Source organism: Curcuma longa, chromosome 3 (genome assembly GCF_044706935.1).
Source record: "Curcuma longa cultivar G26 ecotype Majalengka, Jawa Barat chromosome 3, ITB_CL_G26_1.1, whole genome shotgun sequence".
Lineage (NCBI taxonomy): Eukaryota > Viridiplantae > Streptophyta > Magnoliopsida > Zingiberales > Zingiberaceae > Curcuma > Curcuma longa.
This window is the reverse complement of record NC_133863.1, coordinates 15159556-15186756: the sequence shown is the minus strand read 5'-3', so window position 1 is coordinate 15186756 and position 27201 is coordinate 15159556. Positions and strand designations below refer to the sequence as shown.

Genomic DNA, 27201 nt, shown 5'->3' with positions numbered 1-27201 from the left:
TACGTGTTGGGTACTCTTATTAATGCTTCGTTATCTCTTCTCTTCCGTTCGTAGCGTCGCAGCTCGGTCGGTCATACTCACATATTGCACGCCACTCCGAGCTTGTTAAGCCTCCCCATTTTGCTAATCATTCTCCCTATTATTTCTCTTCTCTCGATTTCTTCCATGTAATCTCGCCTTTCTATGCTCTCGCCGTCGTGATCTCGATACTCGCATCGCTTGCTCCCTCGAGATATCCTTCGAGGCTGGAGAAGTCGGAGTGCTTGGCTCTTGAGGAGCCAGAGGAAAATGCACCGTAGAAGCAAACCGCGCCGCCTGGAGGCACCCCCAGCTGCGGCGGAGTTCGGGCGGCGTCGGGTGTCCGTGAGCTCAGCTCCAAATGAAGGTGCCCTTCTTTTAATTACTCTCTCTTGGAGCTCCAATTTGTCGCCAAAGTTTTAATCTTTCTTTAGGTTTTGGAGTCGCTCTGCATCGGATTCCCTTGAACGCGGAAAGCTAGCATGCTTCTGTTTCGTCTCCTTTCGTAGTTGAGTTTTCCGCTTTTTGGTGTGCCATTTGGGGGGAAACTCAAAAATGGGTTTCCTTTATTTTATCTGTGTGGAAAGATGTGACCTTTTCGATCAGACGCTTGAAGAATCCTATACTTATGCAAGAACTTCTTGTTTCATTCAATTCTTCTTTTTCCCAAGGCCGATCCTTATGTTACTTCCTTCTGCCATGTTATTTCTATGCGTAATTTTTGGAAGAGATTGATTCTTTAGTTCCATTGCCGTTTTCGGTTTGAAGTAGGCCAATACTATATATTCGACTTGCTTTGCTGTTTCTTTTGTCTATAAAAAGCGGTTTTCGGCACGTGGGTTCGGTAAAGGTGATGGTGTATTTACTTTCTCAGCTTTGAAGGTCATTTTCTCAATCCCGTCATCTCACGCCACTATGAACTTTTTTTGATTTTTGATTTTATTTTAATGTTTACGCTCCTTTTGAAGTGCTTTGTTTGTATGTGTCTCTTGCTAGCGCGTTTAGCTGCCTCGACTCTTACAATATTGGATTCCTATAGATCAGAAAGAAAAGAAGAATAGATTACTCAGCTACAATTGTACTGTTACTTGTTCAATGAAAGATGTTAGGATGCATATAATTTAGAATCCTCAAGTGAAATTACTTGTGGAAACACTATTGTCTAGTATTGGGGAAATCATATTATGATAAAACGTACTTTCTGATCATTATTTGAGATGATGCAAACCTGAAAATTATAGTATGGTGGAATTTGAATGTTTTAAATTATTTTTTTATTTCAGATCATTATGGTTTCAGAAAACAATCAAATGCTACTAGCACTGCAATTGATTCTGGTTATATCATGGGGTTTTCAGCAGAAGAAGATACTGTAAGTGAAGATTTCCTCTTGGTTTTGCAATAAATCTCATTGTTAAATTCATTTGACTTTATTAGCAGAGGAAGATTCTTTCAGTGTGGATTTTCTCTTTATATTGTTGTATCACAAAATTGTAATGATCAATTTCATTCAATTTGGCTATGGGAAATTTTATATTTAAACATCTGCCTTGATGGTCTATTATAAAAACAAAACAAAAAAGAGCTAAGAATCAGAGTTTAATTTATTTGTTTACAAGAGATGATGTTCTTATAAGGTTGGCGGCTTAATACTTTTACATTGTCTCTTTTTTGGTGAATGCCTTTTTTTGACTTTGTAAATATTCTTTTCTGTCACTGATTTTCCTGAGCATGTGCTGAAATATTGCTTGCCATTGTTTTCCATATCTTCAATTGAAGTCCTTGAGTACAATTCTGTATTGCTTTGCTGTTTTCAGTTTGCTGCTATGATAAAGAAAAGCCCGTCCAAGAAAACCAGTGTTCTGATAAGAGATCTGATAGAGGAAGAGTTGTCAAAAGGGAAAGTAGTAACTAAGCATTCTTCACCCAGTTTAATTGCGAAGCTGATGGGTCTTGATGCATTCCCCTCTCTTGTCAAACACAAGAAGAATATGGATAGCCCAATTTTTTGGGGAAATTATGTGGAAACTGAGGACCATTCAAAATGGAGAAATAAGGAGAGACAAGAACTCAAACATGTTCTTGAAATAAGCAAACCAACCAAAAGAAAGAAGCATTCAAGTCACTCTGATATGAGGGCAAAACATAGACAAAGAGCATATGAAGATTATGTGAGGAATGAAAGGGGTAAATTTATGGATATAAATGGGCAGTCACCCGTTGAATTGTTTCACAAATCTGAAAAGCTCAATGGTGCATTTGGAATTACAGATTCAAGCAGGGATCTTTTTCTGGAACTTTCCAACCCTTTATTTGCGAAGCATCTTCAAGATCTGAAGCATGCACACTTATCTCATCAAAGTAATATCACAATACTAAAACCATCTAAATGCAGGACTGAGAATGGGAGGAATAAAGTTGGTTATAGGTCATCCAGACCAGAAAAAAGTAATAATAGGTTTGCTTATATGCAGCAGGAAATCACAGGCTCTTGTAAGACACATGAAGCAAGACCTAAAAAATGCCACGTTCAAGAAGACACACGTTCTCTTCCATATAATCCATTGGCACCACAAAGGGGCAGATCCAAACTTGCTGTTCATCCTGCTCATATTGTTATCTTGAAACCAATCCTGGAGAAAGCACAAAAGGTACCAGATGCTGATTTTTTAGACCATGATAACCTCTGGTTTAGTTCCAAAAAAGACCAAAAATTTGCAGCATCTAGAACTCAGGAGTTCTGTGCAAGGAAACATATAGAAAATTTCTCCCATGACAAGGAAGAAACGGGTCACATGGTAAATGATGCAGAAGAAAACTACAGGAGGATCACGAGAAAGATGAGGCACAACAGGAGTAGACTTAGCAAATTGAATTTTAGCACTCCAATTGTTGAGTACACTGGAGACAGGGACTCATTGCCGATGCTAGACATCACAAAGCTTCCTGATTCTACAGACCCTTGTGGGATTTGGAGAACTAGATTAAGCACATCATCTATGCCTTCAACTAAATATTGTGTGAGTATGGAGGCTCCAAACCACCACTATTTGGAGAGAAGGAATGTGACCCATCAATTTCAGAACTTGGGGCTTATTTCTCGATGCTCAAGTACACATGGTGAAGTTCTTGAACTATCTGAGGAAGAGACACCAAGGTTTTCTGCAGATATTTTACATAGTAAAAATATATCATTGGAAACTTTATCTAGAGATGAAATTCTTGGTAGCTGGAGCTTTCAATTGGGTATTAGCAGAGAAGATGCCCCAAGATATGAGAGCTCCAGATTTTCTCCAAGATCCAATTCACTTCCAGCTTCATGTAGTCCGAAATATGAAGATAGAAAAAGCGTTGGTGGTAGCACCACTGGATTGAGAGATGTAGCAGATTTAGAATCCTCTGTGTCTTCAAAATTACCACCAGCTAAACAGTCCAAGCACCAAAACTACAACTATCAACTGGCTGGCTATGTTGCAGAGGAAAATATGGTACCTGAACGGGAGATTCATGTCAACTCAGAAGGACTTAAAAAGAGAACTCATGCAGAAGATCTTGTCACCAAGACTAACTTACATACTGCAACTACTAATCTTGCCACCACCAAGAGATATGAGCTAAATGATAGTAATTTCATTTCTATACCTGGAGATGAGGTATTGCGTTTGATCACTCAAGAGGAGCACGCGATGAAGTCTGCATTTCATGTTCCACCAGACAATGGATATGGTTATGTTAAGGAAATAGTACTTCAGGTGCCCCTCTTCCATTTTAGTTCTTTGGTAAAATTTTCTTTAATAAATATAATTATATCTAAGAAATATTATAATTTTACAGCAATTTAGAGATTCACTCCTTTCATATTATCAAACAGATATGCAGCAGACATGTCTTGGATATTTTATTTAGATGCACAGAAAGTACTATCATGTGTTTATACACTTTCACAGCCATCACTAGACACTTGATAGGGTGTTACAAACTTACATGATCACATAGCTCTCTCTTTTAAGCATTCTTTCTGTTTTTTTTTTCTAATTTTTAAAACATCATTTCATATCTTCAACTACTCCAAGAAAAACTGTTATTGTTTATGGTTTCATGAGTTTTTAAAATCAGATTGATACATTTATGCTATTATAACATGTATGATTATAAATTTTAAAAATGCAAATTCTTCTCTCCAGGAGAAACCAAGTGGTCATCCTCATGGGAAATCACTTCCATCTGACTCAAATGTTGCAAAATCACAACCTCTAAGCTCCAACGACCTTGAACAGCCTAGTCCAGTCTCAGTTCTAGAGACTCCATTGGAAGATGAAACTTATAGCTCAGGTTGCTTTCACAGATTAAGTGCAGATCTTAAAGGCAAGTCAAAATCTGCAACTGATTCTCTTCTCCTAAATTTTATAGTTTGTATATGTTAACTTAGTTTGGCTGAAGTGCAGAACTCCGAATTCAACTTCAACGTCTAAAAATGGACTCAGCCGCTACATGTGCAGAGGAAAGTCAGGTTCTTGTGCTGAGTGATGAAGATTGTGCAGTAGTCGATTGTGAACTTCTATCTCTAGGGGATTTACATGGAGTAAGATTTAAAGATGTTGATGATAGAGACTTCACATACCTAGTTGACATACTTTTGGAGACAGGTATTCAAAGTGTCCATGATGACAAACTCATAAAAGAGTGCTGCTGTCTCGGTTTTGCTTTTGACCAATGTGTTTTCGATAAGCTCGAGAAGAGGTACGATGGAATTTCTTCATGGTCAAGATCAGAACGAAGATTGCTGTTTGATGTTGTAAGTTGTAGTCTAGTGGGTTTAGTTACTTCATACTCAGATGTCCGCTCTGGGATGCCCACATCCAAGCTATGTCTGCCAACATATAACAGTGAAAGTCTTGTTGAAACACTATGGCAAACTGTGGTGAAGCAAAGGAAAGAGCTACAATGCAGTGAGGAAAAGATGATCCTTGAGCCAGGATGGCTTAGCTGGAAAATTGATGTCAATGTCGTCGGGATAGAGATGGAGAGGTTGCTGAATGCTGATCTGTTGGAGGAACTTGTTAGTGAGCTTCTCTTTTGACAGAGTTTGGTGCTGGAGGCTTCATTTTCGTCTGAGCTACCTCGTTCAGTATGTGCAAGTTCTACAAATCAACAACGAGCCATCCTAGTTACCTCTCTAATTTACCAACAAACGCTAAATGTTTAGGAGTAATGTCTACAAAATCTAGTCTGGTCTGTAATTTCGGTCTTATGGCCTCAAAATAGATCTGCTATCTCAACCAGTTTGTGAGTAATAAAATTTAGTCTGTAATTTCGATGAGGCGAAGACTATGCGTTAGTAATATAAATATATATGTAAATTAATCTTTTTTTAAATAATTTTTATTTTTAAGTAGATAATTAGCCAATCAACTTTAACACTAAATTCTTACAGCAAAATAAAAAATTATTTAACACTCAATATTTGACTACAACGTAACATATCTAGCATACATATGCAACATATACAATTAATTAATATATTCTTCTACGTTATTGGTCGTTAAGTTTATAGTTAGCATCAACATCAGTGACGCCCTCAAAACTCCCCTTCGTAGATTAACTTATCGATGACAATTAGAACACATACAATTCAATTAATTGATTCTTATATAGCAATTTTTTTTCCTTTTTGTTTACTTTCTTTATACGTTGAAACTTAAACCTGAGATAGAATGTACTCTACGTTGTTGACCAAACAACAACCCTTATTATTGTTTTTTCTCTCTGTTAGACTTGATTTTGTCTGGAAGAACACCACAAGTTTGGGAGATAGTTTAACTCACGACTCACGTACCTCCAAAGTCCCATGGCCAAGCGTTTGGATCTGTTTGTTCACATTGTATGACCGATGATTTGGAGATTTTAATTATTTGGACATGTTTTATTTGTTGGTGCTCTATAAATGGTGACTTTTAAGTGCTAGAATTGTTACAAGTGCCGAGTCTTCGTTGTTTACTTCTCTAGAAGAGTTCAAAATGCTCTCATATATTATTTCTTTCAAAATATAGCTGTTTTTATGTATCTAGTCCTTATTATTCCATAAATTTGAAATAAAATCAGAATATATAGAGGAAAATCCCATAAATTATTAATTTCAATGGCAAATTAAATGCGAGCATGTAATTTCACTCATTTTAGGGATCAGTTTAACTCGACACGACCTGATTTTTCTACCCCAAATAAGACAAAAAAAAATCCATCTCAATTTTCTTTAAAAAAAATAAATTTGTAGCTAGATGCATAGCTTTTAGTCACAATAATATGCTATATATCATAATAATAAGCTCAAGTGCTCTTATATTACTCTTCTTTTCTCCAATTAACTAAATAATTGACTGAGTAAAAATAAACAAGAAGATAGTTATACCTCCACTAGATAAGGCATGCTTGACTTCACCTACGTTTAGTTAGACTCTGACTGACCTAGAGGAATTGGGATGTTGAAACTACACTAGCTTGACTTATAATTTCTTATTGAACAAAGAATAATAAAATATAATTAAAAAAACAAATTTAAAAATACAGTTACTTCTTTTTACTATATATATAATTTAAATTTTATCCGATTAATACTGGAAGTATAGTTCTTGACACGCGTACCTACCAGGTAACTTCCTTGGGCACTACTTTTCTACTTGCGTTGACTGGTCCGCATTTGCTGCGAAGGATTGCATTGCGTCCCTTCCACAACTCTCCATGCTTTCCCCAGATAACGATCTCCCCAGATTTCAATAATTGTAACGGTCAATCCAGAATCTGCAACCAACCAGGAAAGAAAGAACTAACTAACGAACTCATGCATGTTTCTCGAATCAGAGAGGAGTTTTTTTTTTAATTTGGAAATTTGCGTTCTTGTTGAATTGAAGCAGTCCAAAAATAGAATAGAATAGAATAGCACTTGATCCTGCTGCAGAGTCTATAAATAAATACCATGATGGTCTGCGTACTGAAGCTTAGAAACAAGCATGACGAGGAAAGGGATGAGGAGCTTCTTGCCTTACTCCTCCTCCTTCGGTCGGCTTTACAACCACCATAGCAGCAGCCCGTCGCTGGCAGCGTCTCCTCGGTCTCCGCAGCAGGCTTCCTCGGATGCGCTGATGGCGGAGTACATGGCGGCGGCGGCGGCGGCGGAGGCTATAGTGAACACAGTGGCACCCGGACGCCAAGATTACTTCTTTGTTCCGTGATGATCGCGCGGAGGCACGCGAGTTCCTCGCCGCCGTCCGTAGCGTCCATAGGTACATGCTCGTCTCTGCCGGTGATTCGCAGGCGTCTAAGTCGGCACTGGTAAGAGGACAAACAGTGTTGCAGTGCGCCATGGACCGCCTCGAGAAGGAGTTCTATCAGATCCTTGCAGCCAACCGCGACCGCCTCGATCCAGAGTTCTTCTCCACCCGCTACCTCACCCGATCCAGCGTCTCCGACGACGCCGAAGAGGAGGAGGTCCGCGCCGTCCGAGAGTTCAGTCGCGAGGTCGATGGCGAGACGGCCACCGCCATAGCCGACCTCCGCGCCATTGCCGAGACCATGATCTCCGTCGGGTACGGCAAGGAGTGCGTCCGGGTTTACAAGGTCCTCCGGAAGTCGATCGTCGACGAGGACCTGTACCGCCTTGGATTCGAACGGCTCGCGCCTAATTCTCATGTCCACAAGCTCGATTGGCCGCTGCTCGAGATCAAAATACGATCTTGGCTCGCCGCCTCTCATGCGGCCGTCACCACTCTGTTCGCCGGAGAGAGGATACTCTTGGACCACGTCTTCTCCGGCTTCGACACCATAAGAGAAGCCGTGTTCCTCGACATCGCCGGAGAGGCGGCAAGGGAGTTCTTCCGTTTCCCAGAGCTGGTGACGAAATCCAAACGGTCAATGGAGAAGATTTTCCGGATCCTGGAGCTCTATGAAGTCGTCTCGGAGCTGTTGCCGGAAATTAAGCCGGTGTTCTCGTTCGTGTCCACGGTCACTATCCAGGACCAAGCCCTAGCCTCGCTCGCCAAACTCGCCGAGTTCGTCCGCGATACGCTCGCTGAGTTCGAGGCGGAGGTCCACAAGGAGCATTCCAAGATGATCGCTCCGGGTGGCGGGATTCACCTGCTCACTCGTCGCGTGATGGATTACATCACCAAGCTCGCCGACCACGATTCCACCCTCGCCGAGATCTACGCGGAGTTCCCATTTCAAAAATCTGGTCTCCACCCGAATTTCTTTTTCGATGCCTCGGACTCTGTATCGGCGGCGGCGGCGGAGAAGACAGGGACGTCGTCGCTTGCGTCCTTCTCCTCGTTTTCTTCCTCCTCCTCATCCTCCTCCTCCGACGGTAATCGATCGGGGATCGCCGGTCGGTTGGCGTGGCTGATTCTGGTGCTCCTCTGCAAGCTCGACGGCAAGGCGGCGGCGTACCGGGACGCAGGCCAATCATACCTCTTCCTGGCGAACAACCTCCAGTACATCGTGAACAGGATCCGCCACTGCCGGCTGAGGGGTTTATTAGGCGAGGAGTGGGTGGCGTGGCACGCCGCGAAAGCGAGGCAGCATGCAGCGAATTACGAAAGGGTGTCGTGGGGGAAGGTAGCAGCGGAGGTTCCGGCAGTGGAGGTCGGCGCCGGAGTGGCGCGGGTGCAGATGCGGGCATTCGTGGAGGCGGTGGAGGCGGCGTGCGCCGCGCAGGCCGGGTGGGTGGTGGTGGACGCTGGGATGAGAGAGGAGGTGAGGGAGGCAGTGAGGGGGATGGTGCTCCCGGCGTATAGGGGGTTCTACCAGCGGTGGAGGGCGGCGGTGGACGAGGGCGAAGCAGCGAAGTTGTCGCCCGAGATTGTGCGCCAGCGGCTCGCGGGACTCTTCTCCGGTTCCGACGAAGCTGGTTCCGGTTCGTTCTCGAGTTATCAGCACGGTTCGGAGTCCCTTTCCTCCCGGTCCGAAGCTTCATCCAGGTCCCTATAAGATCTAGGCCGTTGCTGGTAACAAGTGTGAGAACTCAACGACTGATTCTTTTTCCCTAGAATCAATGTATTATTTGTCTTTTGCTTGGTTTATGAAGTCGCTAATAAATTGTAATGGAATTTACATAAAATAATTAAATTAGATTGCATTCTAAAAATAATTTTACAAATGCTAATAAACTCCCTAAAAATTTAAAGTTAGATGATATATATATACTATATAAATAAGTTAATTCATCGACATGTCCAAATATTATCTCCGTTAATTATATTTTAAATTTATCTGATTATTTAAAATTATTGAACAATAATATCAACTTATTTATAAAGCGTTGTTATTATATTGATAGTATAGGTACACCTACTCTACCAATGCAAGACTCTGCTGTAAATCCCCTCTTTGTTCTAAGATCGGCAGAAAGCATTTTAATAGAATCTGCTTTTGTTTGATTATGAACACAGTTGAAATCACAATAAAGTATAGTTGACATTCGAGTAATTCAAGTAGGTTTTGTATGAAGGATATACAAAAGAATATACAACCAACAAATATACATACATTCTGTTTAGATGCTCGGTGAACAACTCATGTTACGACTAACAAGCTTCATCTATCACTCCCAATTGCAGTGTGCATTTATTTATCTGATTTTGACGCCAGCATATTAGGTTTTGATTCCTGTTCTACTAGTTCATCGAACTCCCAGCCATCAATCTCTTCAGCCGTGTATTCCCTGCTCACTTGTCCAAATTCCATTTCCAGTTTTGCAATTTCTGATTCTGGATCAAATGGCTCATCATTCATCCTAGGAGATGACATATTCGTCCTAGGAGATGGTGTAGATGAGCCCATAGCTTTATATTTTGGTGAACTGATAATCTTTGCGGCCGCGGCAGCTGCTGAAGGACTCTCTGCTGTTCTATCTTCAGAGTGCATTGCCATTTCATCAGGAACTTCAATCTCTAGATATGGTCGTTCAATAGACTCGAAGTCTGCTCGCATTTTATCAATCAATTTGAATAGTTCATCAACTTCAGGATCATCTTTCCTGAGAAGATGTTAACATGTTAAATTTTAGTTACCAAAAAAGTTAAGATGATTGCAAACGTTTATACGTAGTACTAAAATAATACATAGATGCAGTACCTGAGACCATTTTCTCTTTCAGCATAATAGAGCTTCTTCATGTGATCGACCACACTAAAGGCAGTCACGATCTGAAAAGAGATGGTAACATTATGATATAATAAAATTATAGATGTCCTCATAAAAGTGTCAAGATGCTTTGGTAAATTATGATATACAATGACCATTATCACAAAACTTTTCAGTGCTTATGCTGCAAACTAATCTCGTGGTTGAAATTTTGGTTCAGTCCCTATACCTAATATTTGTTGTTCCTTGTAACTAAAGGCCTTTTTTTTATCTATTGTCTTCAGAGATTTCCACAACCTAACAAAGGCCGATAGAAATTGATGATGAATGTGCTTTCTCATGTCTCCGATCCTAATACAAATAGGAACAGTTGTATAGGCAAGATCCAATCAATGGACTGTTCAAAAATTGTTGAAAAATTGAAATGTGATTGGAAATTGAAAAAAAAAAACAAGATGAGTATTTACCGAATAAGTGAAATCAGATCACAAGAAATCAGTAGATTTTGAAAAAGTTGGTTGATTTCTCACTGACATTATCTCAATTGAACAGGGACAGGAAAGGAACCTGGAGAAACAAGGAGTTTACTTGTTGATGGAGATAGACAGACCCACTATGAGGTTCTTTGTTCTGCTCCTAGCCCTAGCCACTAGATTGCATGAGAAGTAGAGGATTTATTGTTATTATTATTTTTTATCAACTCAGATCTCACCAATCCTACTGATACAAAATGTCCAATATCTTCACTTTTGGAATGTCCATACCATTAAAGAAATCGATATTGACAGTCATAGTATGATCTCACTTATTCTCAGAGCATAAATACAGCGCCGTAAATTTCAACTCCAACGCTCAAGAGCATTCTTGTCCTGATGAATTCAGATTTCAGGAGAAGGCGGTAGGCATGCAAAAATGACCTAAACTTGCATACTGGACACTAGATAAGGGATAACAATCAGGAGCTTCCAAATTCCATCAGATATCATCATTTGAGAAGTTTAGATCCAAAACTGTGCTTCATTATGTTTCCGGCAAAAGCATCAGACAATTTTTTAACTTCGAAAGATGAAAAATAAATAAGTTTAAATTCAGGACTGTCTATAATACTCCAATAAAGGGAAACAATGCTGTAACTACCACTAGGCACTGGATAGCATCCAATGAAAAATATACAAGTCCATACAAATATCAAAAGTTAGACATAACAAGTGCATGTCAAGTATGTTCGATATTAAATTAATAGAAAATACCTGTTAGCCTAGCATACCTTTGTTTCAGTTGCTAAGTATTCCTCTTCAAGAAATTTCCTGGGATTTGACTCTTTAAATATCTTCTCATCTGAACTTTGCACCATTTCTGACCTGCAAAACATAGATAATTATGATTCAACCAATGAGAAAATATCCATCTTCATTAAATGTTAGACACATGACTACCCTACCTCTCATTCAATTGCTTCAAGTTGTCCACAAATGTGCCAATACGAGAAATGCAAGGTTTCAGTTCATCCTACACAGAATAAAACCAGATGAAAACCACAGCAAAACAGATGAGAAAAGCTTAAAAACTGCAAATTAAATAATTGAAGATACAGTAACAAAACCATTATAGAAGTTGACAGTTATTAATAAGCACAAGGCAATACCTTACATGAAGAGAGATGATGCTTAATTAACTTCAGAAACCAAGTCCCACATTTCTCTAGCTCATCACTAGGGAAGAAGAAAGCATGGAAAATTGAAAATCCAAATCGGAAATTTTCTGAGTGCTTATCCTTATCAAGAGGCACAAAAGCATACCTGATCTGCTTCTCTTTTAGCTCTGTGTATGAAGATTGAAGCTTCCATGTATCTTCCAAGAAATTAATCCAAACATGGACAATATCAGCTTCTACTTTACATGAAGCAACAGATTTTGCAAGCTCATCTTCCTGCAATTTAAAGACACCTAGAGTTTGGTAATTATATATTAAAGTGGGATCTTCAAACCTATGTTGATAAGTAAACGTCAACACGGATTGGACTTTCGAGCACCTTAGCTTTCAGGTTAAGAACAATCTGGTTGTTTGCTTCATCAAACTGGTCTCTCTCTTCTCTGGTTTTCTTAAACCTTGCAGTCACAGCTGCCAGAGATGTATTAACCTGTAACATTTCCAATTCATGATAATTAGTAGCAAAGATAATTGTGTGGAAATGTTAGTCAGAATTTGCTTGATCTGACACAAAAAAAATATTGTGAAACATTCAAACTTAAAACAATATGTTTAAATTTTGACAGAATAAAAGAAGTAATGAACTAACACAAACAGTGACCATACTTATTTGTGATCTAATTTGAGATCACACAATTCATAGTGCCTGAATTCTAGCAACTGTTTGATTGTATCAAATGGCAAAAAGTAATTTCAAACACAGTAACTCGAGCATTGAGCAACTTGAGTGTGAATGAATTTGAGATAAAATGAACATTGAATGGTCCAGCAAAAAAGAAACTAAAGAATAGAAGCACGAGAAAAAAAAAGTGTGACCTAACATGAGACATGAGAATTACCTTCTTTAGTTCAACCTCCAGCTGGTTTCTTTGCTTCTCCAGTTCCTCGATCTCAGAGAGCAATTCCTGATTTGAATTGGGAACCCGGAACTCAAAAATGATATTCACAACTAGGTATGAAGTGACCAAAATGGGATTATATTAGTTTTTTTCATAAAACTTTTAGTTGGGAATAGCATGGCCTTTTGTTGTTATTGCTAGATAACTTTTATTGTTTCCAGTACTACAGACATACAGAATGCCCTAATATTGCATCAGATATTATGTCAGATAAGCTGGAATAATCACAAGAAGCAAGATCCAAATGCTGGCATACTAAAGCATACCATCTATTCCAATAAATAAAAATAATAACCAGTATATGTTGGGAAAACTACTCTGGCCTTGTGGTTGGGCTCAACCTTATTGTTTTTGATATATTGGCAATATGCTTTAAGTTAGATATGTTTTGTGTTTTCGAGTTAGTATCATATTCATTTTATTTCCACTGCGCATATAGTATTGACACAATCAACCAAATACACATGCATGCGTACTCACGCTACTACGCAAGGAATTAAATTTGAGTTAGCCATCTATTCGACGAGATGATATTGTATTGGTAGATGAGACACGTGAGGGAGTAAATGCTAAATTAGAATCTTGACGAGAAACACTAGAAGAGAAAGGTTTTAGGCTTAGTAGAGTAAAGACAGAATATATGGAATTTAAGTTTAGCAATATTGAACGAAATGAGACAAGTATTAAAATAGGAGATGATGAGTTGTCTGGAACTGAGAGTTTTAAATATTTAGGATCATTTTTGCAAGCCGATGGAGGGATTGAGAGAGATGTCTTACATAGAATACAAACAGGATGGTTGAAGTGGAGGAGAGCATCAGGTGTTTTATGTGATCGTAAAGTGCCTCTAAAACTTAAAGGAAAGTTCTATAAAACGGCAGTTAGACCTGCCATGTTATATGGCGCGGAATGTTGAGCTATGACTCGAGCACATGAGCAAAAGATGAGAGTTGCGGAGATGAGGATGTTAAGATGGATGTGTGGACATACGAAGATGGACAGAATAAGAAATGAGAGCATTAGAGAGAAAGTTGGAGTTGCATCTATTGAGGAAAAACTCCGTGAGACACGTTTAAGGTGGTACGGACATGTACTTAGACGACCGATAAATGCTCCAGTTAGGCGGTGTGAAACTATGACAAATACGCATATCAAACGAGGGCGAGGTAGACCAAAAAAGACTTGGTTAGCAACAATAAAACAAGATAAAATGTATTTAAATATAAATGATGATATAACAGGAGATAGAGCTCAAAGGCGTAAAAGGATCCATATAGCCGACCCCACTTAGTGGGATAAGGCTTGGTTGTTGTTGTTGTTGTTGTTGTTGTTGTTGTTGTTAGTCATCTATTCGACGCTCTACCTGAACCATAGTAGATCCTATAGCATAGACTGCAGATGATAGGGGCATGGTCATTGATGATGCTTTCTCAAACCAATCCTCACACATATGGCTATGCATGACAGTATAAGAAGCACAAAACTCTAAAATTATATACAGAGGACAGTATGAAGTAATTGATGCATTGGCACGATGCAATTTAGAAATTTTGACCAGGATAGGAGTTAGGTTACAGAAATAAACAATGTTAACAACATTCAATGGTTTGGTCGCAAGAACAAGTTTTTTTATTAGCTTATTTTCATGATTTACCATGCAGGTAATTTTAGCAAAGTCCAAATGGGCACATGTACATGTTAGAACTTCACATTAGACCAAATGGAAAAACTTGATGCTGCATTAGAAAACATGCTACATTTTAGTGCAGCACAAAAACCATATAGGAAAAGACGTTAGGCCAGCATAATGTATGGTTGTCTCGACAATTATCTAAAACTAAACATGTAACACCTTTCCATTAGGAAGCCCTATAGGCAAAAGTTAATTTCTTGTTCCACTAAAAAATGAAGCATATAACTACACTATCAAACATATTTCCAACAGGGATATAATTACAGCCTAAATGCTGTGAATTTTTTCATGATAATTACCATGATTACTAATACACATGGGACTTATCAAATGTATACCTTCTCAACTTCACTGACTTCATTGGCTTTAGCTACACGAAAGTTAAGGGCCTCTTCTTTTTGGTGCCTGCTTCAAGATGAAAAAATATTAATTAATGAATCATACTCATCTATAAGTCCATCAGTCCATGGCAAATCAAGATGTTTGAATTTGAAGAATAGGATATAAATTGTCTTAGTATTTGGCATTGTGTAAAACAGTGCTTGACAAATTTCATTACGGATAACTCTTCTGCATTCTAGAAAATTGTAGGTTTGAGCTCCTCAAAGAGTATTCAGATTATCCAAGAAAAAACTTCTATATGAACTAGCTATCAAACTAAAGCCATCATTCAATAAAAGAATATTTTTCCATTATGAGACATTTATTTTACAGCATTCAAATCTCTGTTATTCTGTGGAGTTCTCTTAGCTGTTTGCATGTAATAATCTCTTCCAAGAGAGCCTAATGCCTATAATCTAATTATATTGTTACCAATCTACCTAGAGAACTGCAGATAGAAGGAACTTTTGCTGACCTATTGTCTATTGAAGTTATACGCCTTTTAGGATCATGAATAAAAGATGGAAGATTAAGAATTAACTTCCTTGCATCTATCAACTTCAATTAACCAACCTAGAGAAAAATAAGCAAGTGGTATATAGGACCTGTGATCTAGGATGCGCTTTTGTGCCTTAGCAGTAGAGTTGGCAAGAGAATCTGCAAGAACCTTCAACTTATCCACCTACAGGTTGCACCAGATCACGATCAAAGCATTTTTTTTCATATTTGTGAGAAAACAAAATGTCATGTGTGCCATTTAAAATATGGCTTAACCGGTATAAGCAACATAGTAAAAAAATCAGCCGTACCCCATACATAAAAGCTACTCAACATATTAAGGTGATTAGTGTGTTCTATAGATTGGCCATCACGTGTAGTACATAACATGGTAAAATTAGAATGAATTCATAGCATGTTTAAGGTGAAGTGCAGCATAATAAAAACAAAGACATTCTAGTTGATCACTTCTGTTTACTTAATACAATATCATTGACTACTTAGATAGTTGGTAAAAAGGATAAGTTCAAATGATCTCTTAGATCAGATAATTATATGGATCAAAGCAACAATGCAGCAGTCACCAGGAAAAATAAACAACACATTATACTTGGAGATATTATAGGCATTGTGCAGTGTATCATGAAAAATTTTCTATAATTTTTACTGAGAAGCAGCTGAATGACTGCATAATGGATCTTCAACAAGTAAGCATCATCAATAGGGTTTGACTTAAGCATAATAAAAGATCAACCCATCATCAACCTAATATTTGAAGTCAGGAGCATTCTTATCAACAACAAATCTCCAGGTATGCTTCTTCAGAAACCATTAAGCATGTTGGTTGCAAGATAGCACTAAGGAGACCATACCAGGTAATTGAAGATGCATATTCTTTTAATCCAACAGGGTTAATAACAGCATCTACAGCATTTACAACTAAATTTCCTGTGCTGCAAACACAAACTAAACAATTTTGTCCACATAACCAATCACAAGTCTTCAATAAAAAAAATACGCTCATTTACTGGGAGAACTATGGCAAATTCAAAAACACTATAGCTAGACAAAAAATTTTGAATAAACAACAATCTGATGAAAAAAACAATAATTGAATTGAGTTAATAACATTGGGGCATACACAAACGCAAGCAAGAATGACAATGCCAGATTTGGAAGGAAATTATCTGGGATTAAACAAATAGCACATGCATTCTTACAGACAAAAGAATGAGCAATGTATTCATGCTAATAAGGTAGGATGTCTATAAGAAAACTTAAACAGACAAATATGCAAAGTAGTATAGTCAGAGAGCAATTTTATCAGGGTTTAAGATTATTTTCCAGCCAACTTTTGTAAGAGTAAATTCTTTAGTTAAGGTAAAATAGGATCTAATACTGACAGTGACACAATTGTATACCAAATGAGTCACACCCAATCGCTCAAAAAAATTTGAAGAATAAAGATGCATCAAACTTCACATTTGAATTAACATGAACCAAATCAAAGATAAGCATACCTTTTGAGAATGGATCTCCAGTGACTCGCCACTTTTTATGGTTTTCTTCTTCAAGAGCAGAGATTCCAATCTAGAGCAGAGGCGAACTTCTGTCAGTGCTTCTTTCAGAGCCTACATAATAGAATTAGAAACTTTAAAACTATAACTGAACAACAAGATAAGAAACAACTTTTAACAAAAGGAGACCCCTTGTTATGCCAAGATTGTCACAACCACTATGAACATGCCAAGGAAGTAATCTCATTTTAAAATAAAAAGAAAAAAAATATTATCAACCAAATACAGAAATCAGAGACATTTTCAACCTAAAAAACATTATCAAAGTTTATTTAGATTTTAGAGGTTCCTAGAAAACATGACAGATGTGGATCAAATAGATGATCTTAAGAAAAAGATGGCTCAAATCTCCGTTTTCCAAAGGTAAGTGATCAAGGCAGGATGTCGATCCCAAGTCAACACCACCAAAATTAGCTGAACTAGCTAGCACGTTCATTGACTCAAAGTTAAAAGAAACTAGTAAAAACCACCAAAGAACATACAGTGCCAAAAAACAGTATTGTGGTCGACTAGTAGTAGTTCTTAAGAAAACTAAAGACAAGTTGAAGAGGTTAGGCTGTTAAGATGCACAGAAATTAGATAAATAAGGCGCTTGAAATATGATGACCAATATATGCATGCATATACATATCAAAAATCATTCCGGATGACAAATACTATACTCAAAAAAGCTGTCAATCGGCTACCTCCACAGAAGCACAAGTGGTCTTTTCGGACATTGTAGCAAGACCTGCACCTGAGGAATCCTCCTTCAATGCTTCCCACCCATCAACCTTTTTGCTAAGATTTGAGGTTTCATATTCTATCCTGAAAAGAATAATAAAACATTCTACCTATTATTAAGACTGTCTTGCAATCAAAATCAATGAAATAAGCATGAAACATAAGTAGGGATAGAATGGTAATCCTGACTTGACTTTGCCTAATCCACTAAGTAAAGCTTCCAACCTGAGTCTCAGAGGTGGTTGAATAATTGGTGATTGAACTTTTTAAAAAAAACCTATTTCATGTCTTCATTTGGCATTAACATGCGTTTTTTCATTCAAAATCAGCCCATTTGACTCCCACAATTGCATATTGAAACTGCTAGAAACAACATTATAAAGCCATTGCAAATCTATAGTAACAACGGATAGAAAATTTCTAGATGATAACTGAAATATCTATCCAAAAAGGATCATATTGTGATATTCTCCATAACTTGTTCAAATTTGTATATATATATATATATAAAGATCTCGTGTTGTGCCTAAGGACCAATCTCCTGAGTCCTGACAGAACAAGATGTGTTGATGTCATGCCAATGGTGTCAAGCCCTTTGTTGATCCATGTGTTGAGATCTATAGCAGGAGGAAGAGAAGAACGGATCCTCAGTCGAGCCATATCAGCAAGAGGGACAAAAAAAGAAAGAAGAACCTGGATGTTCAGATTAGAGAAAAGGTGTCACACAAAGAAGACAGCTCTTTTTATGGTCTTCTAGAGAAAGAGGATGGCTCGCACAGAGAACAAGAGGGGGGGTGGACCTGGCTCGCACAGAAAAGGTGTTTCACATGCAAATCGATCAACAAAATAGCATGCTGACCGACATGGCATGAGATTTTGACTCATGCCATATATACCTGAACAAGTCATCTTAATAGGAACACAGGTCTTGAGTAAACTATCATTGTTCCTTGGACAATCAAATCACTTCAATTTTTTCTGTTTGCTTAGCTATATGCAACTTAATTCATTGAAAAGTTCAAGAATTTAAAACTTCCTCTCTGATACTAGATAATTACAAGGCAACGCATCGCATGCTAACAAAAACAGTTAAGTGAATGACCTTGTCATATCAGCATTTAACTTCAGTCCTGAAATTGCACCTTGTGCAAACTGGAGTAATTCTTCACGTTTCACCTGAAATACCAGACCAGAAGCAATTTCCCATCATTCATATGAAGCATCACATTATAGGTTATCCAGGAATAATATTGCACCAAAAGTAAATTGTCATGGAAAAATAATCTCAATAACACACTACATACTATAGTTTCACACAACAGTCTTTGTACTTTAGAAATCAATCAACATGCAAAAAATGTGTCTTCAAATACAAATTCACTTCGCATGCAACCCAAGGCAAGCAATATGTAACAAGGTAGCCTAAATACGAATTTTAATTGTAAGCATCCCTGTACTGGGTAGCCTAAATGCAATACAAATTCTAACAGTAAAACCGAGACAAACAAAATGAGTTAGAGTCAGTTGTGAGACTCATCTAACACATTGGATGAGTGTCTTAATAGATTTAACTATCATGGCATATTAAGAGGAGAGAAATTACAAAATGGTCATGAGTGATTCATGATCCATGTGCAAGTTTAATGTTTTCCCTCTCCCTCCCCTTCCCCCCCCCTCCCCCTCCCCCCTCCTCCTATCTTGTGACCCAAGCAAACCTAGCCTCACTGTTGGTGCACATAGTAGTATACCAAGCCTGTTCTGCATCCATGAGAAAAGAATTGGTACAAATAGCAAGATCAACCTTATGCTGGAAATTACTTTCATACATCCTTATATTACTTTCATGCATCATTCATGCAAAATGAAAATTAACAATTATAGTATTATTTGATCACAATAATAACAAGATCCTAATCACATTGAAAGAGTGCCAAACAAAACATCATAAAGTGCACTGGCTTACAGTGGATTGAAGAATAATAATACCCCATATAAGGTATGAGCCAAAGCATAAATCCAAAGCAACATGTCTATTTTTTCAAAAATGACAAGCAAAATGAAAATTGACAACTCGTGAGTTATCAAAAACTTTCAGAAAACATTTTCTTTGTTGACACTCACCCCTATCAACCATCCCAAATCCAAGAGGCGATTGAACTATGCACAAGCTATATCAACAACATAATCAATATCCTTTTGCATTATTGATGTTATGAGGGTTGTGTTAATGCAATCGACCTCTAGGATTTTGATGTTTGTTTGACAATATGTTTAATGGAGTCTAGTCAAGGTTGATCTAGTCAAGTGAGAAGTCTAGTTAGATCAAGATTGATTGGATGGCTAGCAAGGGTAAAGTCCAATCAAGGTTAAGGTTAACCGGATGACTGATAAAGGGCAAAATCCAAACAGGTCAAGGGTGACCGAATGTTTAACAAAAGAAAAAATCCCAAGAGAGTGAACTTTAGATAGTGAGAAGTCTTTGAGGAGTGAACTCAAAGCAAGAAAAAATCCTAAGGGAGTGAACCTTAGATAATGAGAAGTCTTGAAGGAGTGAACTCTAAACAAGAGGAAAATCCTAAGAGAGTGAACCTTTGAGGAGTGAACTTCAAGCAAGTGTGACCGAAATAAGGTTTTTGATTGACCGCGCGTAGTTGACTAAACCAACGGATTTTGATCAACCAAAATACAATGTTGCTAACACTGTTTTACATCACTATTATTGTTATTATAGTAATTCGGTGTTACAAGAAAATTTTAGTGGATTGGGTCGATTAGACACTAAGCAGAGAAAGCCCAAACAAATCAACTAGATTGAATGTTTGGCAAGTAAGTAAAGTAAGTCTTAACCAGGCCTTTCGTTCTAGAAGACAGTGAGGACGTATCCCAGTTGGAACAATCTTAGACGTTGATCTGACCGAAGAAACCAACGGAGATTTCTAAGTCGAGATCAAACGGTTGGATAACTGTCAAATGATATTATATTATTTGTGAGCTAACTCGATTTTATAGGAATTCGAACCACTAAATAGATTCCAAGCGAGCAGATTGTTTCCAGACGCCCAAATAGCAGTTTTGGTAAGTCAAAACTGACAAGGCCGCGCTGGAGGCACCCGGAAGAAAACCCAAGCGATCGGATGTCCAGGCATGCGTAAGTGAATACAAACAACGGAAAGGACCAATTTTCCAAATCATGAAGCAGAATTTTCAAATTGACACGCTGAGGCGGAGTCGCTCGGAAGGCTGCCCAGGCAATTGAAGTAGACCTATAAAAAAAGACACGAGTTTCAAGGTTCACAATCCATCTCAAACTTTCAACTCCTTGATCTCTATGCTAATTTCGTCATCAAAGCAAGTCATACAAGTCTCTGACAATCTACGTCAAAGTCGCATCTTTCATTGTCGATAATCTTTCATTTGTAGCATTCTTTTATTAGGAGAATTGTATTGTTGTTACAATCTCCTACTTCTTGTAATCATACCCTCCTTTCCGAAAGTTCTTCGGAAGAAGAATGTTAGTGACTTGCCCAACGAGGTAGTCCGGTATCGGATTACGGGCCTTGGAGTAGCAATCCAACGAGGGTTGTGAACCAAGTAAATATCTTGTGTCTATTTTTAATTTCTGTTGCGTTCTTTGTTTTCGAAAGTTCTTAAAAGAAAAGTTATTAAAATACGAGATTCACCCTCCCCCCTCCTCTCTCGTCTTTCTCGATCCAAGCAGGTTGCTCCACCAACTCCAAGCAAGTACAGGAGGAAAAAACCTACGCAATATCTGCAGCAAAACAGAGTTCAAGAAAAAAAAGGCAGTCGCTTCAACCACACAAATACCTCAGGTTCAACAACAGTCAGGGCCTGCCTATGACAACCACACAAGTAACTCAGGTATACAGCACCCCAGATGGTAACTGAGCTGGAAGTTGACTCGTGTTTGCCCCAACCATGATCAGTCAAAGTTAGCAATGGACATCAGGCTCTTTGTCAACTCAGAAGAAAGGTTTTTTTGCATAATCTCACATACCTAACTCAACCACCAGATATAACAGCGAAATGTGGGAGTGAAGGAGCAGCGGAAAGGGGAAAAGTATGATTAAGTATAATAAGCTTGGAAGCCATAAAAGAAGGTATAAGATAACAACCCAACTCTAGTACTGAGGACTTCATCCCCCTTTACTTAAAATGGGATTAAACGAGGCACCGGTCAATAACTAGTCCATGGCTTTCTGCTTTTCCATGCATTCATTGCAAGCTATAGAAGGCGACAGAGAGGATACTCCTTCCATCAATAAGGAGCTAGAGGCAAACAACACACGAGATTTGGCTTGGCCAAAAATTTCACACCATAATTTGTACATTAGTAGAGTATTTTTAATTCAAATGTTCATTCAATCACTAGCAATAAATCAGACAGCATGATCATACAACCTTGATATCTATATAAGATACAAAGAAATATACCAATACTTCCTCCTGATAATTTGAAAATGCTTTTGCAAGATCCTGTATACTGCTTATAATAGCATTGTGAACTTCCTTTTCACCAGTCAAACAGTGTCTACAATAGACAAAATATATACATCAAAAATAATAAACATACAACTCCAAGAAGTTTTACATTCATTTGGTTTAAGTATTAGGTTAGTATTAGAGAGACTAACTTTAGATCAAATACAGAAATGCTTGTAGGTTGTTGTCATTCATATTACAGGAAAATTTAATGAATTATTAGCATAATTTGTATGAATAGCAATCTTAGAGTAGATAAGTTAACCAAGAATAAGATTAACAATGAGGTTCTGACTAAAATAGGAAATACAGTATTAAATGCATCACTTCTGGCAAAACTATATAAGAAATTCCTTCCTAGTTTTGGTCCTTCCTTGTTTTGGTCATAACAATAAGTTAACCTTCATATGTTCTATTATATTGGACTAATACCAGAAATTCCTTCGTGGTTTTGGTCCTTTCATCTGTATTTGCTTTTTATCAGATCTTGTCAAAAACTATATGTACTATATTATTATGTGAGATACTTCCCCTGTTTCCTTCAATTAGTTAAGAAGTTGAAATGTAAAAGCTAATCATTTTGCTCATAATATTTGTGCAGACTAATATGATTGCCTGGAGTGTGAATCACATACACTCCTTCCAGAGGTAAGACTATATGATTTCTACTCTCACAACTCCACTTCAGAAACCATGATTATCATTTGACAGATTGCATGACCACCATTTACATATATTTATTATCAGTTTGACATCTATTTAGTCAGCTGTTTGGTTAATATTTACAGGACAGATATAAAAATATAATTGGACGCTAAATAACAATCTTAACTTACCCTACATAAGATTATATTAAACAGGATGAAGAAATGAACATAAAATCCCCTTAACTGTAAATAACGAGCTCAATTGCCACCTATTTTGGATGTGCTAAATGCATTTTTATCCCACCATTAAGTTATAAGGTCATTTAAATCGCTTTTAATTAGATGAAACCAACTAAAATAGTGTCTAAAGGATCTTAGTAAAAATGGGAGTATCAGAATTCTAGCCATTCAGCATTATGTAATCGATCATTCATAAGATAGACCTGGATATAAACTCTAAAGGTATATATAAAAGCTAAACCAAATAGATGAAGCCAATTAATGTCGAGTCTAAAGAATCTTAGTAAAAATATATTATGGGCGAATTAGAATCCTAGCCATTCAGCATTATGTGGCCAATCATCCATAAAATAGACCTGGATATAAACTCCAAAAGAATGTAGAAAAGCTAAACCAAATAGGAAGCAGCAACAACAAGAACCCATGAATCCTAGCAGAGACTAAAGGAATATCACAGACACCTGAAATATTTCCAAGAGCAGAGTAACTTCATTATCATTTGGAGCCTCCAGAATCTGAGTCAAAAAAGAATTAATCTGTGGTTACACTTCATCATCACAACATAGAAAAATAATGCAACATTAACAAAATGTGTTGGAATTACAACAATTCTCATCTTCTGGGTCAAGAAATACATCCAAGGTTTGACAAAACATACACAGGTGTTGTGCGATCAACACATTACTTATATGGCTCATATGTGATCCACATTAATAATATTTCAAAATTATCCTACGGTAAAGTCATGTGTATAATTAGATAATTAATTCTACATCTACAATATAGTAAAATATTTAATCCAAATAATAACTGAAGAAATTCTTATACCACATAGTAATTTAATCAGACCAGCCTATATAAACAAAATTTTGACATCTATACAGAACATAAAAAATTTATTCCTATAATTAAATTGCTGCGTTGATTAATTTGATATCAATCAAATGATATGTAACAATAAAATGTCTAACAGTTAAATCATCAAATTATAGGTCATCTTTGCCAAAAGATTAACATGTATTATTAGGGCTTAAGGTTAATTGATCAAACCATGGTTCCAGATAGCTAGAAACTGATTGGAGCTACAGATTGGAATGGTTCCATAAACTACCAACCTGTGCTGGAGAGTTAGATTCAATTATTCAGGAAGGAAGGAGAAGTGGAGAAAGGGCTAGAAGAAAAGGAGGATGTATCAGTTGTTGTCTTCACCTTGGCAACTAGGTCACCAAAGCAGATGTTCTTTGTCCTTCCAGGCCACCACAAACACCTTGTTACACTTTCCTCCTTGTCGAAATTGCTATCGAACAACCACTGATGACATTAAAGGTGTATCTGAAAACTAGCATGGTAGTGTCCCACTCTACCAATATTTCACATCTCAATATGGGAGTGGAACGAGACATCTTTCCCTATCCGAGAAAGCCAAACTATGGGTAAATCCATCTTTTTTATTTGATTGTATTTTGGCATATTCAACTTGATTTGGACTCCTTTATGGAATCAACTGCATATGCAGACTGCAAAACTCAGGGAATATATTGGTCAGATATGGTGCAGTATTGCATGCAGGATATACAAGCAAACACGATGTGTTTTTCTTTTAAAAAACAGTATCAGCTATAACAACAAAAAAATTTAAATAAACTATCCAAATACAATAATCATACTTTGGCACTGGGTTACCAGTTAATCATAGTATAGATGGAGCAAGATGTCTAACCATGGATAATATAATCCCTTCAAGAGCATGGCTGTACAGAAATACATCACGAAAGTTCAAGGGTCCACCTCCTTCAAAATCAAAATATAGAATCTGCATAAAATATCAATTAGCATAAACATGATGTTCACAATTGATAATGAATAACCCAAGTAGTGCACATTTATTGGTAGTAACATGTTTAGCTTTGATGGCTTCCCCATAAGAAAATGTGCAATGTTGATATTGAATATCTTAAATTAGAATAAATAAATAATCAGTAGTAGAACATAGTATGTTTTTGCATTTCCCACAAAATTCATCAGGGGAATATAAATTCCAGTGAAAGGATAATGTATTTTCCAGGATGAAGTATTCCTAATTTTGAGTATTAACTCTCCATTAAAAAGTTGCATGATAGAGAATGAGTTAAACCATTAACTGGCTTTATGTTTACTATGTGTTTAAGTTTCTAATAAAGTCCTTCCCTTTACTCTTTTGGCTAGGATGTGGAAAAGACGCAAACAATGGCTTCAAGCACTGGATTATGAAAAGTGACATACATGAGTAAAATAGTTCTCCGATCAATGTCATGCTTATCAATTTAACAAGAATCTCTTCAGATGTGTAATAAAGATAAGACTGCACTTATGCATCAAGGCAGAAAATTCCTTTCCAAACATCCTATACAGTTAATTAGTTTAACCAATAGTAAGATCAACAATATAAAAGCTCAACAGTATTTAGTGATGTGGATTCTGGCTGTCAAAGTAACATATATACTAACCGAAGAAACATTTCCAGAAGATGAGTTGCTTTCATCGGATAAGGGTGTGTGCTCCAAAGATTTTTGATTGGTTGAACTTCCATATACCCTTTCAATTTCTCGTAAAGCAAACAACCATCTTTGCAATAGCTGGATTCTCTCTATTCCTCTGCAGGATACAGCAGCTTCTTCCAATCTTTTAATAGTTTGCTCGAAACTTTTATAACTTCGCATTCCCTACACAGGGAAGTTACAGGCACTTAAACATGCACCTATTCATAGTTAAGAAGTCTTCATGCAAATAGATCAACAAGTGAAAACTTCATTGTGCCACTTTATGGAGATCAACTATGTTCAAACAGGTGTCCCATCCCAGCTGTGTCGCTTATAATAATTTATGAATTGAAAAAAATATTATCTCCAAAAAAAATTCATATTCCAAGGAGGGAGGGACTAGCAATTGACAATTTGGGATAGAGAAATAGAAGTAAGCAAATGTGAGTAGTTGACATTATTCCTTGTTCCAAAACCAGTAGTGAAAAGCATTTTAGTTAAAGTAAAGAGAGAGTGTTATGGATGCAGTCGCAGCTGCTTCAGATGCTGAGAACAAACATTACAAAGAGGACGAGAAAAGGGACCAGTACACCATATTGACTATATAAATAAATAAACAATCGAGAACAAGTTATTTATTTTCGTAATGTAACTATACAAAAATATAAATTGGAGATGCAAGGAGTCAAGTTTCAGGCATTGCAGTGTTACACCTAGTATGTGAGGCTAGGGATTCCCTTCGCTGCTCTATCTTTATCACTCTTTCTCTCAGTGCTGCCACCCCCTTCTTCCCTCTAGTTTCTTTTGCCATTTACAACACAGGGAAGATAAAGAACAAGAGGTATGGAAGAGACATCTCCTCTCAATCACCCGAGTCCGAGAGCATACATCAATGGACTCGTATCCAAAATGTCAACAATGGAATTGAGACAATGAAGTGAATATGGAAAAAAAATACAAAACTTAATTACCTACATGAACCACACAAGGAAACAAAACATTTATATGCCAATCTATATCTTTAAACAGTTGACGAAAAAAAGTTAAGATATGAATTCGAAGTAACTTCTCAGTTTCTTAGGTCGTAAGCATGAATCCACGATTACGATTTAAATCTGAACGGTGGAACAAAATATTGCAAGCCAAAGGAGTCTAACGCGGTTATAGAGTAGAAAACAATACCATTCGATCTTGAATTATCTTCGCCCCACCAGCCACAGCCTGGCCAGCATGGTGTACGACGGTATCGGCATAATTCTTGACAGTGCGCGTGATGTTGTTTTTGCCGCTAACTTCGACGGCCTTGTTGACGGCCGATCTCAGCCACGACATCGAGTACGAGTAGGCGACCGAGGAGAAAGGATTGTTCGAGGATGAGAAGAGAGAAAGCAAGAGAGAGAGAGAGATGTGGAGGAGGAGAAGGAATAGGGTTTGACGACGATCTCTCTATCTGTCGTTGGAGCGAGCTGGAGAAGCGGAGAAGGGTCAAAGGGCAGCGCGTGTGAAACAAAAGCACCCCACAGTGGGCCTGTTGAATCCGGCCCAAGTGGTTTAAGTTTAATTATTTTTTAAATACCTCGTGAGGCCGATGATAATGGTCTAGTGAGCCAACTCTGGCTAATCTGCTTCTTGTTACAGATCTTACCATTCGAATCACCGTC

At 37.6% G+C, this 27201-nt stretch overlaps 2 protein-coding genes and 1 pseudogene across 2 annotated transcripts; 2 read left to right on the top strand and 1 right to left on the bottom strand.

Annotated features, from left to right (window-relative positions):
- The first annotated feature begins 1843 nt into the window (after nucleotides 1-1843).
- On the top strand, nucleotides 1844-5245 carry LOC141825519 (uncharacterized). Its single transcript, XM_074712900.1, has 3 exons — nucleotides 1844-3770; nucleotides 4203-4383; nucleotides 4464-5245. Exons 1-3 carry the CDS (start codon nucleotides 1845-1847, stop codon nucleotides 5096-5098), a joined length of 2742 nt encoding a protein of 913 aa, XP_074569001.1. The 5' UTR covers nucleotide 1844; the 3' UTR covers nucleotides 5099-5245.
- Nucleotides 5246-7025: 1780 nt separating this feature from the next.
- LOC141822683 (exocyst complex component EXO70H1-like) lies at nucleotides 7026-8997 on the top strand (annotated as a pseudogene).
- A 483-nt stretch (nucleotides 8998-9480) lies between these two features.
- LOC141824810 (uncharacterized) lies at nucleotides 9481-27004 on the bottom strand. The gene is made up of 18 exons (XM_074712144.1): nucleotides 26723-27004; nucleotides 25508-25723; nucleotides 24742-24834; nucleotides 23487-23536; nucleotides 22087-22186; nucleotides 18737-18810; nucleotides 17598-17718; nucleotides 16855-16965; nucleotides 15442-15518; nucleotides 14794-14860; nucleotides 12703-12768; nucleotides 12186-12293; nucleotides 11952-12082; nucleotides 11798-11864; nucleotides 11594-11661; nucleotides 11420-11513; nucleotides 10144-10214; nucleotides 9481-10045 (listed from the first exon to the last, which is right to left on the bottom strand). The coding sequence occupies exons 1-18, from the start codon at nucleotides 26870-26872 to the stop codon at nucleotides 9634-9636; spliced, it is 2076 nt and encodes a 691-aa protein (XP_074568245.1). The 5' UTR covers nucleotides 26873-27004; the 3' UTR covers nucleotides 9481-9633.
- Nucleotides 27005-27201: the final 197 nt, after the last annotated feature.

Bases quoted from the DNA above. Each gene is read 5' to 3' on its own strand.
- LOC141825519 (XM_074712900.1), top strand. From the start codon at position 1,845: ATGATAAAGAAAAGCCCGTCCAAGAAAACCAGTGTTCTGATAAGAGAT. The intron at 3,771-4,202 runs GTGCCCCTCTTC...TCTTCTCTCCAG, and splicing joins TTAAGGAAATAGTACTTCAG to GAGAAACCAAGTGGTCATCC. The intron at 4,384-4,463 runs GCAAGTCAAAAT...GCTGAAGTGCAG, and splicing joins ATTAAGTGCAGATCTTAAAG to AACTCCGAATTCAACTTCAA.
- LOC141824810 (XM_074712144.1), bottom strand. From the start codon at position 26,872: ATGTCGTGGCTGAGATCGGCCGTCAACAAGGCCGTCGAAGTTAGCGGC. The intron at 23,537-24,741 runs GTTAGACATCTT...TTTTTGACTCAG, and splicing joins AAGGGATTATATTATCCATG to ATTCTGGAGGCTCCAAATGA. The intron at 10,215-11,419 runs GTATGCTAGGCT...ATCTCTTTTCAG, and splicing joins ACTTAGCAACTGAAACAAAG to ATCGTGACTGCCTTTAGTGT.